We start from the raw sequence: 18,365 nt of genomic DNA, 5'->3' as shown, positions 1-18,365 counted from the left end.
TTCATTGCTCTTATGTTTACTTTACAGGAAGGCATGTCTAGCCTCCGTTTCATTTACAAGCTCCCTACTATTTTCATGGTTATATACTTTTTTTTTTTCCCAAGACAGTTTCTCCGTTAACTCACTCTGTAGATCACGAACTCACTCTGTAGGCCTCGAACTCACGGACAACCGCCTGCCTCCCAAGCACTGGGATGAAAGGCGTGTGCCATCACCGCCCGGCTGGTTATATACTTTTAAGGTAACGTAAATCAAATTCTCAACACACTGAGATTTCGATGGAAGTGCACACTTGGAAACTTGAATTGACTGTTGTTTTTTCCCCCTCTCCTAAGAATGACCGTGAACTCCTGATTTTCCTTTTCGAGAGCCGGGTTTTCCTTTTGAGACAGATATACTGTACCCGAGCCTAGCACCAAACTCATGGTAGCTCTCCTGCCTCAGGCTCTCAAATAGGTGCCAGGCCACTACTTTGGCTACCTTTGTTGTCTTTCGTCTGAGGTTATACGCTGTTCCATCACTTCAGATACTACTTTCTTACTGACATCCGCCTGCCTCTGCCTCCCGAGCGCTGGGATTCAAGGCGTGCGTCACAATGCCGGCATAAAATAAAACCTTAAAACACAAGCAAAAAACTACCCTCCTTAGAGCAATTCCGTAACGCTTTATTTATTTTAAAGAAAACAGGAAGTCCTCCTCTACCTGCGCCGTCGACGAATCCGGTTCGTTCACTCGAGCCCGCCCCTTCCCCGCGCTTCCTGGTTACCTCTGGCACAATGACCCACGTCACTCAGCGCTTCCGCTCCGGCCCGGCTGGTGGAGGGGCGCGGGCCGCTTGGCCACACCGCGCATGCGCCCCTCCGACCCTCGGGCTTCCTCGATTCCCGAGCACCTCGTCCCTGGGGGAGGGGAGTCGTCTCAGCCAATCCTGCGGCATTACGACGCCGAGGCGCTCGACTCCCTCGCCTTCAGCCAATGAGCTAGCCGTTCGCTCCACGTCATAGCCTCTGCCTCGTCTCACCCCCGCCTCCCCGGCCTCGGAGCTCAGTCCGCGCAGTAACAAATGAAGTGCGCGCTGCGACACCTCCCAGCTCCCCCGGCCCCGCCGCCATTTCGTCGCCTGGCCTAACGGTTCGGCCAATCCCGACACGTATCGAAAAGGGCTCGCGCTCCACCAATCGGAGGCCGCTGACTCCGACCTCGCCTCGGGCCGGCCCAATCCAGGCCCCGGTCCCGCCGCCCCCAGCCCGCCCCCGCCGCATCCTCTCTCCTCCCTCTTTGTGCGTCTGGCGCCGCCGCCGCCCGCCGCGTGAGAGGACTGGCTCCCCGCGCTCCTCGGCAGCGTAGTCGGGTCCCCTCCCCCCCGGAAGGTTCGCGAAGGAGAAGCCGCCGCCGAGGACGAGGAACCGCTGGTGCCGGTCCCCTGGGGCGCCATGGCGACCGGAGCGAACGCCACGCCGCTGGGTAAGCTGGGCCTGCCAGGCCTTCCCCCGCTCCCTGGGCCCAAAGGTGGCTTCGAGCGGGGCCTGCCGGCGCTCGGGCCGCCGCCGCCGGGATCGCTGGGGGCCCTGACGGCGGCCTTCTCCTTAGCGGGGCCGCCGCCTCCAACCTCGAACCCGCCCCAGCAGCCGCCCCCGCGCCGCCGCTCTTCCAGCGAGTGTCGCCTCCGCGCCAGGACCAGCAGCCGGGCCCGGCCGGCGGCGGCGGCGGCGGCGAGTCGGGCCGATAGCGCGCGAGAGGCGGCGCGCGGACCGGCCCGGCCGGCGGAGAGGCACGCGACCGCGGTTTCGCGCGGCAAGGACGCGCGCGCGCGCGCACGGGGGGTCCGGGCGGACGCGCCCCGGGGTACGCGCGGCCTGGTTGGAGAGGCTTCGAGTGCGCATGCGCTCCGGCGAGAGGAAGAAGGGCGGGAGGAAGCGTCCTTTGCGCAGACGCACTGGGGCGTTCAGGCTTTGTGGCGCAATTCTGATAGCTTGAAGAGGCCACCTCTTGCTCCCCCGAGCTGGTGTGGACAGGAGCGTGTAAAACGGTCCACGTCACGACGTGGTGTGAGTGGTCCCCTTCATGACTTTAGGAACCTGGAAGACCAGTCCCGTGACAAGACTGTCTTCTTTTCCTTAAGGCCGGTTTGGAAGGCTTCTAGTGATGTTTGGGTTCGATCCCCGCCCCCCCAGGCTGTTTATCTCCTTTTGTTTTCTAGTAGGTTCTCAGAGTGACCAGCTTTCCCTGTGCTGTTTTAAAAGGCTTTTCCCCTGGCCTGTAATCCTGAGAAATAGAAAACCTTGTGTGGTAAATGTAGGGAAGAATTTGATACATCAGAGTTCTGATGACCAGTGTCCACTGGTCAGGAAAATTGAGTGCTGATCTTGCCACGTGTGACGATGGGCTTACTGAAGGACGGGGCATTTCACTTAGTAATATGTGGCAAGAGCTTTGGTGGCTTTGTTCTCTTGGAGCTAGTTTCTACTGCTTTGTGGACATGATTTTCCAACTTTGTTTTCTGCCGTCTAAAGCTTCCAGAATTGATAATGCACATCTCCTTAACACTTCCATTCTGGGTTCCTGTATGTTGTGAATTGGAAGGAAGGATGCAGTGGCCCGTGCCTTTATTTCCAGCACGTGGGAGACAGAAGGCGGGTGGACTGAGGCCAGCATGATCTACGTAGTTCCAGGATAGCCAGGGCTCTGTAAAGAGATCCTGTCTCAAGCAAAACAGAACAAAAACAAAGAATAGTTGTGCTTTGCTAGTAGAGCCCTTTCCTAGCATTTGCAACGACCTGGGTTTTCCAAACACCACAAGAGAAAATTTGTTTCTTGTATTTACACTCTCTAGCAAGTTCTTCCAGGAAAAAACAAACAAACAAACAAAAAAACCGAATGTAAATGTGGAGTGTTCCTTAGCTTTCCTGACAGGACCAGATACCTTTTAATGGCTGCTTATTTTCTTCTCTGATCTCTGAGATTCTTTTCCTTTTAAATTTTAGGTGGATATCTGTTTCAGTCTTAATTATCATGAATTGCCTGTTGGTAGTCACTCTCTTGGTTTATATTTCCACCTGATGGACTCTGTCTGTCTTTAGACTTCCCAAGTAAGAAGAGGAAGAGGAGCCGTTGGAACCAAGACACAATGGAACAGAAGACAGTGATTCCAGGCATGCCCACAGTTATCCCCCCTGGACTGACTCGGGAACAAGAAAGAGCTTATATAGGTAAATACACGTTCTGCATCCAGGTGCATCTTCAGTTTGTTACTGCTTATTCTGAGTGACAACTCTGTTGAAAGTCTGAAATTTTAGTCTTGGGACAAGGAGTCATCAGGTGTGCTCTTATAGCTTTGGTGTAAACTGTGATTTGCTTGGCCAGTCCTGCATTTGTAGCTTGTTTGGGCCTGCTTTCAGCAGCACATAGGCCTTACTAAGCAGCCTACTTCTCAGCTGCTCTTGCTCATTGATGAGGTGCATGCTCTCTGCCTCTGGACAGGCCCCAGTGGAGAACACTGCAGGTATTGTAAACCAGGTGCCTTTTTTGTAGTATGGCCTTTCACCATAATGTCATAGTTCCCTTTCCCTAAAATGTGGTTTTGCTTTTTTTATAGGTTACAAAACAGTTCAAACAAAAAGTGGCTCTGAAAGTATTTACAGTTCACCCATTTTTACCATTTTGTTGAATTTAATCCTTCCCTTCAGCATCTTGTCTTGTTTGGTCTTTAGAGAGCTGTCTTAAAAATGAAGGCTCTTGTAATTAACCACTAAAGGACTCTGCTGGGAAGGGTTTATTACTGTTTGATTTGAAATGAGGTGGTTGCAGGATTTTTAAAAATTAAGTTACTGTCCACAGTTGAATTGAAATTAAACCTCAGAATTACTTAGAAACCAAGGTCATTAATACAAGTTGTATATATCTGTCCAGCTGTCTCAAAAAGTGCACTTGATAAACATTTTCAACTAACCAAATAAACATCCTCTTTGAGCAGAAACCTAGTGGGTCCGTAAAGCTGTGGCCTTCACAGACAGTTTCAAGGCCATGGGGTCTAAACCTGGAGGGTCTTCATTTCCTGGTTTTTAGATTGCTGAGAATTTTGAGGCGTTGGAATTGTCTGCTTCTCACAGTACTACTAATACTACTTTTTCTCACTGTTGCTGTTTACTCTTACCCAACCCTTAGGTGTCATTAGACCAGTGTTGGACCTTCCAACCTTGTAAAATGCCCCTAGTGGTGTCATAGCCCAAGAACGCAGAATCTGAGAAACACTTAATACTTTTCCAGCTCTTTCTCTTCAGGCCTAGTTAATGTACTAAGCCCTTAAAGACTATTTACATCTTTCATCAAAGTAGATGGAAGAGACCATAGTGTAGGTTCTTTGCTTCATGGGGAGATAACAGCTTTTTTTTCTGGTTTATTCAGTTCTGGATATTCAAGTTAGATCCCACAGTTAAGAGACTGCCCTATGATAGTTAACTTTTTCCTGAGCTAATGTCTTGACTGTAAAACTAGAACTTGTTGGAGTAGGGGGAGCTTGGAGAGCAACTGTGTCCCATTGCATACACTTTGTCCCGATGTCCTCAGTATCCTCCCACTATTAAGTTTTCTTTTAATCGGTGTTGTCAGCATGGAGAAGTTGTATAGCCCTGTGAGACATACATGAAAAGTAGAATTCTCAGCCAGGCAGTGATGGTGCACACCTTTAATCCCAGCACACGGGATGCAGGGGCAGGCGGATCTCTGAGGCCAGAGAGTTCCAGGACTGCCAAGGCTACAAAGAGAAACCCTGTCTTGAAAAATGTAATGCATTAATCCTAATTATAAGTAAGCCATGCCCTTCCTACCTGCTCAGAAACTTGGGTAACGATAAAGATATAGGAGAGGTAGTTACGCACCATATTGACGAAGCCACTCTAGTTTGCTGTCCTACTGCTGTGTTACATTTCCCCTGAGTTACTGGAAGCTTTTAGTGAAACCCTCATCTCTTGTCATTTCAAACTTCAGGGCCACATGCATTCTCCTTGACCCTCACTTTTCATCTTTTACACACCTCCCCACATCATTAGCTGGTCTGGAAATAAACTTAGCCAGGTGTATCACATACCTTTTACCCAATCACTGGGGAGGCAGGAGCAGGTGATCTCTGAGTTCGAGGCCAGCCTGGTCTACAGAGCAAGTTCCAGGACAGCCAGGACTACACAGAGAAACCCTGTCTCAAAAAAAGAACAAACAAATAAAAACCAAAAGCAAAAGAAATCAAAGATAAAGGAAAACAAACAAAAAATAAACTTACAGAACCTTGCTTAGACCCACTGGTTTATAAAGACAGGTACATGGTTTGTTCAATATTTGAGTAAAAGCTGCAGGTATTGGGGGCTCTTAGTACAGGTCTGGTTGTACAGAAAGTAGAAAATGTACATATGAATCTGTAAGATGTTGAATTATTTAAGTGTCTTGCCTAAAGAGTTTTAAACCTGGTCTTAATGAAAATGGTCTTTACTCAACTGCTATTTTTGTTGTTGTTGTCCCATGTTAATTGAGTGATTTTGGGCTGTGTATAATATTTACTGAAGAAATAGAAACTTAAGTCTTGCCCTGAGTTTGATGGGAACCAGGTACTACTGGTGATATCTTAAATGGCGTTGGTTCAGGGTGCCAATTGTAAGCAAGTGTTGGTGGGGAAGGGAAGAGGTCAATACCTCCTGATAATTGCAATTGTAAGCCGTAGTGAACAGTCTTAACTGCTAACCCCTCTTCCAACAAACTGTTTGCTTCCTTACGTGATAACCATTTGAAGTGAAAATTAACTGTAGATGTAAATGGACTCCTGCTGCTAGGTGGTTGGGGGTTTTTGCCTCAGTGTGTCACTGATCAGTCATCCCTTTCAAAGTCTCCGAGTTCTTCATGCTTGTTATTGAGATTTGAGATGTTTTTTGGTAACATTGTCTTTTTTTCCATCCTTTTTTTTCTTTCCTAACCTGGTTTCTTCCAGTGCAACTACAGATAGAAGACCTGACTCGTAAACTGCGCACAGGAGACCTGGGCATCCCCCCTAACCCTGAGGACAGGTTGGGAAACAGTTTTAACCAGCTGACAGTAACGCTTTTACCTTTTTCTCAATATGTTTTTACTGGTGGCAACATATTGTGTCAGTTCAATAAAATCATAGTTAAGATGACTGGTCTTCTGACCAGGGTTTGTTTAGAATGTATGTTCAGTCAACAGTTAGAAAAGTTGGAATGGAATTTAATGGGAGAATAAGTTCAAGGAAAATGGATAACTGGTTTCTAATTGGTAAGCATGTAGATTTTAACCTGAAAATTTACCCACCCCTAGGGACAGTGAGGGGTGGCCATTAACCTGCCTTTTCACTGGCTGCTTTGGCTGGAAAGCACAGGGGGCAGTTTTTCTCATGGTATATTATGCAGGGATTTGAGAATATTTTTAACCATCACTGAATTTGAGCAGGCCAAGCTTGTTGAAGTCTTACCTGCTTGTGGTTTTGAGATTGTTTTAAAATTAGGAGATTTCTAACCAACTTCCTTCATTGCCAATTAATTTTCAGCCTTGGCCATTGCCTGCGGGTTTTGGGAGGGAAAGGCAAGCAATAAACCCCTAAATTACTTTTTCTTTTTTAAAGGGAACGTGGGCCTCAAACAGCTGTGGTCATGTCATTTCAGTTAATAGTTTCTCTTGTCTCTGAAAAGTTAAAGTTCATGTGAGAGAGGAACTTTTTAAGTGGAATTTTATTGGCTGATCTTTGAACAGCTAAAGTCTGGTCATTTAATTGACAATAAGCTTCCACTGGAATCTCTCTTAGTGCATGTAGTATAGTTGAAAAGATTGCTTTGAAAGTGTTTCTGGCTTTTACTATCCTGGTAATGGCTTTAGAAGTTACAGTTCTGCTTCCCCTTGCCATGAAACAAATGAACTTAATGATTCCTCCATATTGACCTTCTTTTGCTTTTCAAGTTTATTTTTTTCCCATAGAGATTTTAATTGGAAAGTTGTATTTTACATTTCTTTTTTGATTTGAAGATTTTTATTTTTTAATTTTTTAAGATTTACACTGTAGGTTATAGACCACAACTGTTTAGTGCCTTTTTGGCCTTTTCCCCTTTAATGGTATGTCTACAGGTTACCAGGCAATTCCTCCAAAGGTTGAGTTTTTAACAAACCTTGTTTGCTTCCTGGAGAACTGGGATTAGAGTGCAGTTGATGTCTCTGATGCCTCTTCTAGGTGAAGAAGTCCGGCCAGTCTAACCTCTAGATTGCTAGCTTTTGCTTTTCACTTCCACAGTTTGGGAAGAGGTTAAATGGTTATGAAGTTATAAAGCCTTTAAAAGGCCAATTTGGTTCTGGTACAATTTGGTATTTAGCCAGAAACATTCGATTCTAGATAGCAATGGGGTGGGCATGTTAGAAATGAGTAAAACCAGAGCAGGGTTTTTCCTCCTTGTATATGCTCAATTTTGAAAGAGGCCATAATGCCTGATTGCTTTTGCTTTTAAGCCCAGGTTGGAGGGAAATACATGAGTTTCTTACCTTACTAAGATGATTTCTTAAGAAGGTGTATTTCAAAATTAAGCCACTTTCTGCTATTTTGATGTTGCTTAACTTGCACAATTAAAATGTTTTAAAACCTGTTGTAGACTTAAATGTGTAAGATGACAGTCTAATGAGCTGGGGACGTTTGCTTGTGTTCACTATGATTGGATTGTGCTAACAGTTCATCCAGATGCTAGAAACGGAGGTGTCATTTAGCCGTCATTAGCCACGAACAAACCTGACCTTTTATTCCATCGTGTGTGTAACCTGGTATGACATGGTTCCCTTTAGGCTGAAGACAGTGGGAGCAGCCGAGTTCAGTTCTTGCTCTCCAACTAGGCACAATTCTCTCAACTAAACCAAGGGTGTAGGAGTCGGGACTACTTTTCAGGATGTTTTTTAAAATAACCTGATACACATGGTCTCTTCCCTTCTTGCAGCTGCTACTAAATTTTCATACAGAGTATCAAGCTATGGTCCTTTTTGTAATCTTAACTCAGAATTCTAGGAGTATAACTTCTCTTTTTTTGTTACCGCAAAATCTAGCTGTGGTAAAGTGACCATTTTATCATTATTACTATATATTTTTTATTTTTATTTTTTATTTTTTTGCTTGTAGCGTCAGCATTTTACTTAAAAATGAGAGAGAAATTTCTGCTTTCTGGACTTGTAAACTCTGGCGGAGAATTGTAGTTCCCCCTTGCTGTTGGCAGGTTCAGACCCTAGACAAGTGTTTGACCAAATCTGCATTTGCAGCCTCTTGCAGAAGCTGCGTTAGCACTTTAACGATTTTCTCTACCCAGACTCCCCACCTCGAACAGCCAGCCAGGCCATTGAAGGAAAAGCAGAGACGAAGCCTTGCACCATTTCTCTCCATTGTGGGGGCCAAGTAGCTATAGTAGCATGAGTCCCAGCTGCTTTGGGTGAACGAACTTGTGTTCACTGTGTGGTAGGGGTACAGATGCTCTTCCTAATACACACAGTTCACCTTAACTCGGGTTTCTGTGGTTCATCAAGTTGGGTTATTAGAAATTTTTTCAAATGAAAGAATCATTTGGCAAGAAGCCTCCAAAGGATGATACTGTTCTTGCCACTTGTGGTCCAAGGGTTTCCCTTTAATGGGCCCTTCCTCAGTCACTTTAACAAGTGAAAGAATTTTTCCCTGTCTCACATATACCCACATCGCTTAATGTTCAGTCAGATTCCATCTCCCCATTCCACACGATCTTGAATTGCACACGTTATGGTCGGTTCCTCCGAAGAGTTTTGTTAGGATCTGAGAGGCAGAGGGGCTGGGGAGACTTGTTATAGTCCATATGGGAGCAAAGGGAGTGGGGGCGGAGCAGTAATGGGGGTCTGTCTCCCACAGGTCCCCTTCCCCTGAACCAATCTACAACAGCGAGGGGAAGCGGCTTAATACTCGAGAGTTCCGTACTCGAAAAAAGCTTGAAGAGGAGCGACACACCCTCATCACAGAGATGGTTGCTCTCAACCCGGACTTTAAACCACCTGCGGATTACAAGTAAGCAAAGTCAGGTGGTTTAGGACAAGGGCACATTCAAATCATATGTGATCTGCTGGGACAATTCTGGCTTACTATTTACCTTTTGGCTCAAATTATCCTTAATTCTCAAGTGTTATATCCTTGATTAATTGTAGAAGAGCTTGGGTCCCAGAAATAGAGATGGTGATGGTCTTTTCTTTCTTAGGCCTCCAGCAACACGCGTGAGTGATAAAGTGATGATCCCCCAAGATGAGTATCCAGAAATCAATTTTGTGGGGCTCTTAATTGGGCCCAGGTGAGTAATTACTAGTCTATGGCACCCATTGACATACCTTCAGGGTTTTGGGTTTTTATTGTTTGGGTTTTGGCTGAATTATGCCTTTAATTTGATATCCCCCACCCCCACCCCCACCTTTCCATTTTCTGTAGAGAAGTGATATTCTGAGATGATGTTGCTGACCTTAATGTAGAATTCTCCACAGAGTCCTTGGCTGGGGAGTCTTGGTGCTCTGCATTTTGCAGTTTCCCACCAATGGCTACTCAGCCCAGCATTTTGACTCTGAAACCAGAATTTGCACTGAATGTATGAACACTGTCTTTTCTGCCTTTGATAGAGGGAACACCCTGAAGAACATTGAGAAGGAGTGCAACGCCAAGATCATGATACGGGGCAAAGGATCTGTGAAAGAGGGGAAAGTGGGGCGCAAAGACGGCCAGATGTTGCCAGGGGAGGATGAACCTCTTCATGCCCTAGTCACTGCCAATACCATGGAGAATGTCAAAAAGGCAGTAGAGCAGGTGTGTGGTGAGCCCAGGAGGAGGCTTCTTGTTGGAAACCTAGTGATGGCCCCAGGCACTTTGACAATTAACTCTGCTGTGTCTTCATAGATCAGAAACATCCTGAAGCAGGGTATTGAGACCCCAGAGGACCAGAATGATCTACGGAAGATGCAGCTTCGAGAGTTGGCTCGCTTGAATGGTACTCTACGGGAAGATGACAACAGGTCAGTGATGACATGGAGAAGACCGCATAGAAAGAAACTTGACCATTTAAAGGTGGAAGGTGGTCGGTCTCTACAGGTCTTTGAACTGATTTCTCTACCTCAACAGGATCTTAAGACCTTGGCAGAGCTCAGAGACACGCAGCATTACCAATACTACCGTGTGTACCAAGTGTGGAGGGGCTGGCCATATTGCCTCTGATTGCAAATTTCAGAGGTGAGGCCTGACTGCTGTTGGAGTGGCTCCCTTGCAGCCCACTGGTCTTCAGGATCCTCCTTCCCATACTGGCTTGTGGTTCATCTCGTGTACTAGAGCAGCATCCTTTCTGTGGAAGTGGTTGGGTGGTGAGGGTTCTAGACAGAGGACCAGAAATGGGTGGAGTCTCCTGTTGTCTTCTGCAGACAACTTACACTCTGCGATATTAATTCACGTTCGCTGCGTAAGATTTGTTAAGACTAGGGGGGTTTTATTTCCATACGCCTTTTTTTTTAGGGGGAGATGGGTGTAGTTTCTCTAAGTCTTGCATACCCTTCTCTCACATGGGGAAGGTAGAGGTAGATTTTTTTTGTCTTTTAGATTTCAGTTTTTCTCCCGCATGCATGTCTGTACTGTGTGTGTGCCTAAGTGCCTGTGGAGATTAGAAGAGGGTTGTAAGCTGCCATGTGGGTGTTGGGAATTGAACCCAGGTTCTTTGCAAGAAAAGTAAATGCTCTTAACTGCTCAGCCATCTCTCCATCCCCATAGAGGTAGGATTTGATAAAACGTGAGAGTCAGAGTGTGGTACAGTGGTTGGGCCTCTACTGTGGCTGGCAGTGGTAAACATAGACACAGAATGGAAATTGGAGAACCATTTCCAGTAATGCCTTAGAAAAGGGGGCACACTTGACTGAGTATTTTCTCCTTTCTTTATGTTTCCAACCCTACTTTAGGCCTGGCGACCCTCAGTCAGCTCAGGATAAAGCACGGATGGATAAAGAATATTTGTCCCTTATGGCTGAGCTAGGGGAAGCTCCTGTCCCTGCATCTGTGGGCTCCACCTCTGGACCTGCCACCACACCCCTGGCCAGTGCACCAAGACCTGCTGCTCCTGCCAGCAACCCACCACCACCGGTGAGCCCTGGGACAATTCTCTGGTCTAGCTCCTGTTCTCTTTGTGGAGAGAGACTGAGAGCTATGGCCAAGAGTTTGGGCTAAAGCTTAGAGGTGGATGTAGCTGGCAACATTGTTCTTCTGGGATGTCTGGACTTTGTGGGGGTCTCATTGTGGGAGGATCCTGTCCTTGTGTTCTGATCCTCTGACTATGTCAGAAGAACAATGTTGCCACCAGGGGGAGCAGGCATGGACATTGGCAGGAAATGCTCTCATGTAGTCTCTCATGTCTACAACGCAGAGTCGCCCACCCTGGATGAATTCTGGTCCTTCAGAGAATCGGCCCTACCATGGCATGCATGGAGGTGGCCCTGGTGGGCCTGGAGGTGGCCCCCACAGCTTCCCACACCCATTACCTAGCCTGACAGGTGGGCATGGTGGACATCCCATGCAGCACAACCCAAATGGACCACCACCACCTTGGATGCAGCCGCCACCACCACCAATGAACCAGGGCCCCCATCCACCTGGGCACCATGGCCCTCCTCCAATGGGTAAGTAAGTGTCAGACCAGAAACCTTGGGGTTTGTGGGGGGTGGATAGGCTCATACCAAGTGGCTCTAAGCTTTAAGTAAGTAGTCCTGAATGTCTAGCCAGTGCTCTTGAGTCTTGCCGAGGACTAGGCTTATGGAGTATCTTCTATGTGAGGAGGCCCACCCACTGTTACAGCAGAACTTTTGAGAGGTTAATAACTCAAAAAGCTGTGTGCCTAAGAAAGCTATTGGGGATGTCTCGCCTGGCCAGTTCAATTGTCCTGCTAAGTCCCTGCTCTTTCCTTCCATCAAGATCAGTACCTGGGAAGTACGCCTGTGGGCTCTGGGGTCTATCGCCTGCATCAAGGAAAAGGTAATGCTACTCGACTTAAGATTTCTGTCTAGTGCTGGGAGCCAGTGGGGGCTCTAGCCCAGGTCTCCCATTCTCTAAAGCCTAACACTTGGTTTGCCTGCAGGTATGATGCCGCCGCCGCCTATGGGCATGATGCCGCCGCCTCCGCCACCTCCCAGTGGGCAGCCCCCGCCTCCTCCCTCTGGCCCTCTTCCTCCATGGCAGCAGCAGCAGCAGCAGCCTCCACCACCCCCTCCGCCCAGCAGCAGTATGGCTTCCAGCACCCCCTTGCCATGGCAGCAAAGTGAGTGGAATATTTTGGGCTTGTGGGGGTGGGTGGGATGTGGGCTGGGGCTGAGATGAACAAGCACCTCATATCTCAGATGGGCTGGAGGCACCTTGGTTGAGGAGACTCTAGTCTCAGCAAGGGCAGTGGGGTTGAAAGCCAGACTGCCTGGCTCAAAGGAATGTCTTGGGGAGGAGAGCTGATGTTTGGTGTGGTTGTGTTTGGGAGAGACTTGGGAGGTCTGGAGGGAGCCTGCTGTTGTAGATAGGGCACCAGAAGTCCAGGCTAAGCTGCTGAATGAGCTCCTGGTTTGGCCGTGCCTTCTGCGCGGTGTCAGAGTGGGATGGTGCATGCATGTTCTGGAGGGGTTGTGACTGGGCCTGAGAGACTGCAGAGAAAAGGGAAGGGGTCAGTGGGGAGAGAGCTGCTGTGGGCTTGAGGTTGAATGTGCCGTTCGGTGGTGGCGGCGGCTGGGCGGAGGGACGTCAAAGCCGGTTCTAGTGTCTGGTACTTTCCCCTTAGCCCCTCCAGGGGCATTGGTGACAAAGGGCTTACTTTGTTAAGCCCAGAGACCATGAGGCTGACCCCAGGGTAGTCCTGCCCACCCCTCCACTCCCATCACCAGGACAGCCCCGCCCGCCCGCCCGCCCCCCACCACCGTACCGCATGCCAAGCAAGGAGCAGGCGCCCCTCGACCCCCATCCCAAGGCAGCAGCCGCAGAGAGCCGCGGTGTACCCCCGCGCGTGTGACCTTGGGCTTCTTTACTACCCCAGATACGACGACTACCACCACGAGCGCTGGCACAGGGTCCATCCCGCCATGGCAACAGCAGCAGGCGGCTGCCGCAGCTTCTCCAGGAGCCCCTCAGATGCAAGGCAACCCCACTATGGTGCCCCTGCCCCCCGGGGTCCAGCCGCCTCTGCCGCCCGGGGCCCCTCCCCCTCCGCCGCCTCCGCCACCTGGTTCCGCCGGCATGATGTATGCCCCACCCCCTCCTCCTCCGCCTCCCATGGACCCTTCTAACTTTGTCACCATGATGGGCATGGGGGTGGCGGGCATGCCGCCCTTCGGGATGCCTCCAGCTCCCCCACCGCCTCCACCACAGAACTAGACTTGTTTTTTTAAGAAAATATATATTATATACATAGAGAGTTGGTCTCGTTTAAACACACGCCGAACCTCACCATATGGAGCCAGACATTGGGATGCACGCATGTGATTGTGTGTGCACGCATGTGTGTGTGTGCACGCACTGGGTTGGGCCAAGTGACTGTGGACTCGCTTGGGAATGGGCACGTGGTAGTAAGGGCGCCAGCTTGGGCTCTCCTGGCGCCCTGTAGCATCGAGTGTCTTCTTTGTCTTCTTCTCTCCTCACCCAACTCCCTTTGCCTTTCCCCAAACCGGGCCGCCAGGATCCCTCCCCGCGGCAGCGATGGCCCGAGCCATGAGAGTGAGGACTTTCCGCGCCCATTGGTGACTCTTCCAGGCAGACAGCCTCAGCAGCGCCCCTGGTGGACAGGATGGTTCGGCAAAGCAGCCTGAGTTATTTTTGTGGACGGAATCGGAACACGCTGGCTCCATATTGTGAAATTTTTATTAATTTTTATCTTTTTCCTTTGTTACTTCCTTATCTTTTCCTTTCTTCAGACTCCGTCCAAGGAGATGCTCTCCCCGGTCTTCTGCTGCAGATAGAATTCCTTTTCCTTGTCTCCATTCCTCTTCTTCCCAAGGAGAGAGGAGCAAATGGTTTAGGCACAGACTTTGACCATAAATGTCAGGCTTGGGGTTGTGGGGGCGGGTCCTGTGTGTGGTTTATCTTTGCCACCTTTTAAAGTGTCTTGAGAATTTTGACATTGCTAGATAGGGTTAATCCAGCCCTGGGATTCACATCTTCCTGCACGCCTGCCAGCAGTAAGTGGGACAAGCCAAGCCACTATAGGCCTGCCTGCCAGCCTGGAGTCTTTTCCCATGCTCCTGATCACCTAAGCTGCCTCAGATGCCATTTGCTTCTCTTCTTCCTGGAAAGCTTCCTTTTATGTTTTATTTTGACCCCAGACGTCCAGATGTTTTGCAGTGTCTGGGGCTTGAGCCCCTTGTTCTTCGTTCTGCTTCTTTGCCCCCCCCCCCTCATGGAGTGATTATGTTGACAATAATGTGTAATGCGCGTTCTTTTCACTGGTTTATCTACAGAAATTTCTCTGGGCTTTTTTTCGGTGTTTTGAGTCAACACTGCACTAAAGTGGGGGGGATGTTCCATTGAATAAAAGAGCAGTGTGGTTTTCCGGGTCTGTTTCTTTTCTTCCTAAACCCCGTTTTCCCTACCAAAGTTTCCCTTACCTACCTTGTTTTAACACCTGGCCCCAGCTCCTACCTCCCATGTGTGGGTGGTCTCAGCCTGTACCCTGTTTCTACTTGATGTAATTGAGAACCAAGCTCACTCCACATCTCAGTGGTCTGTCATTTTGAGGCCTTTTCTTGGGGCTCTGACCTCCATTTTTGATGAGTTCCAGTAAAGATTTCTGTGTCCTAGCTGCCACCTGACTTAAGGACCTGGGCCTGGGGAGGCATCAACACTAAAGGTCAGGCCAACTAATCCTGCTTGTCAGGCATAGGGCTGCTAAAATTAAAACCGCCAAGTGACTTTTCTTTCTCTGCTGGTGGCTCTCAGCCTGCCAGCAGTGCAGGCTTAGAGGGAGTGCTGGGGGTGAAATGCGGTGTCCTTGTGCTGAGTGGATACCTCTGCATAGGGTCTTCTGCAGTCTGTTGTATTGGGGTAGTAGATAATACTTAGATGGCACCCGAAAATTCCACCTTCTGCCTCAGTTAGAGTCAGGTTTTTGAGCAGCTCCTGCAGCTGTTGCTGGGCAGAGCTTTCCTGCTGGTCTCAGTCCAGTAGCCTGCCTGGAGTTGTTACAGCACCTCCTTAGAAGTTCCCTAACCAAGCCCCAAACTAAAGGTTTTTCCCTTTGTTGTTAACCTTACAGTGTTGGGGGCAGGGCCTGTCCACCCTCTTTGACCTTGGCCTTACCTCATTGCTTCCCTCACAATCTCGGTTTCCCTGGTGGGCTCATTGGGTGGTTAATTAGCTCTTTGAAGCTCTGGAAGCGGCAAAGTGGCGCTGTGTGGGTTTTAGAAATAAAATCAATAAATGACTTAACCACTGCTCAGCTATCCTCTCGTCTCCCCCCTCCCTCCCAAGGGGGGGTTAATGTGCTCCTGCGGCCACATCACTCCGCTGCCAGCCTTTGTTACAGTTTCGGAGAGTAAGCTTGAAGGCCTAGATGCAGCAAGCACTTGCCCATGCTGGCAGTATTTGGGAGGTGGGAAACACCCACTTGGCCTATGGCATCTTGGGCAGGAAAAGCCCAGTCCTATTGTGTCAGGACTGTGCCTCACTTGATGCCAGTTTCTGATGATGGCAGCAGTAGCCCCACCCCCATTGATGTTGGGCAAGGGACATGCCAGGTAGAAAAGGTCAGCATGAGGTTTCTGTTTATTCCTGAGACTTAAGACAAGTGCTTTGCAGAAACACAACATTGGTCCAAATAGGGAGGCCAGGTTTCTGGTTAGAAACATAGTCCGACGTAAACAACTTCAAGTTAGTCTGGGTTAGATGTATTTTCAGGGTTCTGGGAAGTAAGCTACCCCATGACCCTGAGTAAGGGTGAGACAGAAAGGGTGCAAGAGACAAACAGGTATGTTTGAGCTTGCAGGTCTTCATGCAGGGAATGGGGTCTGTAGAATAGAGGAGGCCTGCCATGGTGACCCCAGAACAACCCTGGAGGAAGTCTCTGGCAAGCATGTGTACGTAGCCTTTAGACTTAGCAGGGGTGTCCGACCTTTTGGCTGTGTAACATGATGTGGTCTGCAAGTGTGTTGGACTGTATTGGGAGCTGTCTTGCTGTGTGCTCTGCCGTGGGTCGGATTAGAAAAGGAGAGGCTAGGGGCTGGGTTGAGAGCAGAGAGGAGCAGTCCTGAGGACCTGTGCTGGAGAACAGCAGGTCAGACAGGCTGTGCTGATGATGGATGAGTAGACTTGGGGGCAATACAAAGGTTTACATGGCCCCAGCATGTTGGCCACAATTGTGTGAGGTGGTCGTATGGATATACCTGTGGCTATTGATGGGTGACCAAGAAAGCTGAGCTCTGGCCGCCGTAGCCCTCCAGGGGACAGTGCAGGCCAACACAGCCCTGGATGGAGGTGCAGAGGCTGGAAATAAATGATGGGGGGGAAAAAAGAAATGGTGCTATGACAGATGCAGCCAAGTATTAGAGCCTGTGTTTGATTCTTAAAACCTACATGAAGATACTAGGTGTAAGGCTGGGTGTGGCGGTGCACCCTTTAATTCCAGCACTTGAAAGCAGAGTCAGGAAGGCCACCTTAGAGTTTTAGGCCAGACAGGGCTACCTCATGAGACCCACCACGTATATATGGGTTGCATAAATTGTCAGTGGTGTCTTAGGGTTTCTCTTGCTATGAAGAGACACCATGACCAAGGCACTTACAAGAAAAACATTTAATTGTGGTGGCTTGCTTAACAGTTCAGAGGTTCAGTCCATTATCATGGTCAGGAGCATGGCAACAGACGTGCTGGAGCTGAGAGTCCTATATCTTGCAGGCAACAGGAAGTGGACTGAGACACTGAGAGGTGTCCTGAGCATAGGCAAAGCCCACCCCCACAGTGACACACTTCCCCCAACAAGACCATACCCAATTTGGCAAAGCCACACCTAATAGTGCCATTCCCACAAGATTATGGGGGCCAGTTACATTTCAAACTACCACAGTGGGGAGAAGTGCCACAAAATTGGGTGAGTGAGCTTGGGTGAGATGAAATCCTCAAGAACTAAACAAATCCAGGTGTGGTAACAGTCTGGGAAGATGGGAGACGGGCAGATTGCTTCAGCTCACTGTCCCGCTGCTCTAGCCTAGGACAGTGAGAGGATGTGTTTGGAAGCGGGTAAATGTTCCTGAGGTGGATGCTGGGAGTTGTTCTCTAGTCTCCACGTGCATCCACACAGCAATGAGCACATATATATATACAATGAAAATAGCTTGCAAGTGGTTTTCTGTTTGTTTCTTTGGCCTAAAATCCTGTGTTCTATCATCCCCATCTCTTCCCTACCCCAAGAAAAATTAAAGTGGACTTTAAGCATGGTGGCACATGCCTCTGATTCTAGCACTTAGGAGGTGGGGGAAAGGACCATCAGAAGTTGAAGGTTAGCCTAGGCTTCATGAGATCCTGTCTCAAACTAAAATTTGATGAACCAAGCCTGGTGTGTGCTTTGACCCCAACACTTGGGAGGCAGAGGCAAATGAATGGATCCCCGAGCTCAAAACTAACCTGGTGTATCTAGTTTCAGGTCAGCCAGAACTTTGTAGTGAAATCTGCCTAAAAATCACCATGATGAACCAGAACCGCCGTTGTGTTGTGACACTTATTACGATGGTTCAGTAGGAAAGAGCACTTGCTATGCAAGCACAAGGACCTGACCAGATTCTAGGAACCTGGACCCCCATAATTTAGTTGTTGGGACAGGAGGATAGATGATCACTATCGTAGTTCCAGGTTCAATGAGACCCTGTCTCAGGAACAAGGTGGAGAGTGATGATACCACAGGACACCACCTCTAGCATGCACACACACACACAAATCAGAGAGGCCCCCAAACAATACAAACAAACCTGCTGTTTGCTCACCAGAACTAAGTGGCAAGACTAGTGTTGATGTACCACATACTCAGAAGACAGACCAAAGGCTGGAAGTGGGTGTGGAGATGAACCCTGTGGTGCTAGAAGGTGCTATGCAGGCCGATGGAGAGATTGTCATCAGTTTTACTCAGCTGTGGGCATGTGCAATAGGGACACGTCTCTTGAAGGTAGTTAACACTTGGGAATTTGAGGCCTCCACAGGAAGAAATTCACATTTGGTACTGTAAGCTGAGTTAAATGCTCATGGTTAGAGAAGTTGCAGGCCCTACTGGGAAGTGCCTGCTGTAAATCTATGAAATGAACTGAATGGTCTCATCAAACTGCCTTTGAATAACTGTGGCTATAGGTTAGTGTT

The 18,365-nt window shown here is 48.7% G+C and overlaps 1 protein-coding gene across 17 annotated transcripts; it reads left to right on the top strand.

The window, feature by feature from the left end:
* The first annotated feature begins 1,303 nt into the window (after positions 1-1,303).
* Positions 1,304-14,579, top strand: Sf1 (splicing factor 1). 17 transcript variants are annotated; one of them, XM_052712721.1, is made up of 14 exons: positions 1,307-1,464; positions 3,081-3,209; positions 5,975-6,050; positions 8,900-9,052; positions 9,240-9,329; positions 9,649-9,832; positions 9,923-10,038; positions 10,145-10,252; positions 10,966-11,146; positions 11,406-11,679; positions 11,972-12,031; positions 12,135-12,314; positions 13,071-13,275; positions 13,710-14,579. In XM_052712721.1, the coding sequence occupies exons 1-14, from the start codon at positions 1,434-1,436 to the stop codon at positions 13,837-13,839; spliced, it is 1,917 nt and encodes a 638-aa protein (XP_052568681.1). In that variant the 5' UTR covers positions 1,307-1,433; the 3' UTR covers positions 13,840-14,579. The 17 variants fall into 17 exon arrangements, with proteins under 17 accessions (XP_052568670.1, XP_052568665.1, XP_052568669.1 ...); XM_052712710.1 differs by lacking the exon at positions 13,710-14,579 and having other exon boundaries at positions 1,304-1,464; positions 11,427-11,679; positions 11,977-12,031; positions 13,071-13,446; XM_052712705.1 differs by lacking the exon at positions 13,710-14,579 and having other exon boundaries at positions 1,304-1,464; positions 11,427-11,679; positions 13,071-13,446.
* The last annotated feature ends 3,786 nt before the right edge of the window (positions 14,580-18,365 follow it).

The sequence above is a fragment of the Peromyscus californicus genome, unplaced genomic scaffold (assembly GCF_007827085.1).
Source record: "Peromyscus californicus insignis strain IS unplaced genomic scaffold, ASM782708v3 Scaffold_4__1_contigs__length_199733344, whole genome shotgun sequence".
NCBI lineage: Eukaryota > Metazoa > Chordata > Mammalia > Rodentia > Cricetidae > Peromyscus > Peromyscus californicus.
Note: the sequence above shows the minus strand (reverse complement) of the source record. Positions and strands in the feature narration are given on the sequence as shown.

Coding starts and splice junctions, on each gene's coding strand:
- Sf1 (XM_052712704.1), top strand. CDS start 1,434: ATGGCGACCGGAGCGAACGCCACGCCGCTGG. Junction 3,210..5,974: donor ACAAGAAAGAGCTTATATAG/GTAAATACACGT, acceptor GGTTTCTTCCAG/TGCAACTACAGATAGAAGAC. Junction 12,315..13,070: donor CCCCTTGCCATGGCAGCAAA/GTGAGTGGAATA, acceptor TTACTACCCCAG/ATACGACGACTACCACCACG.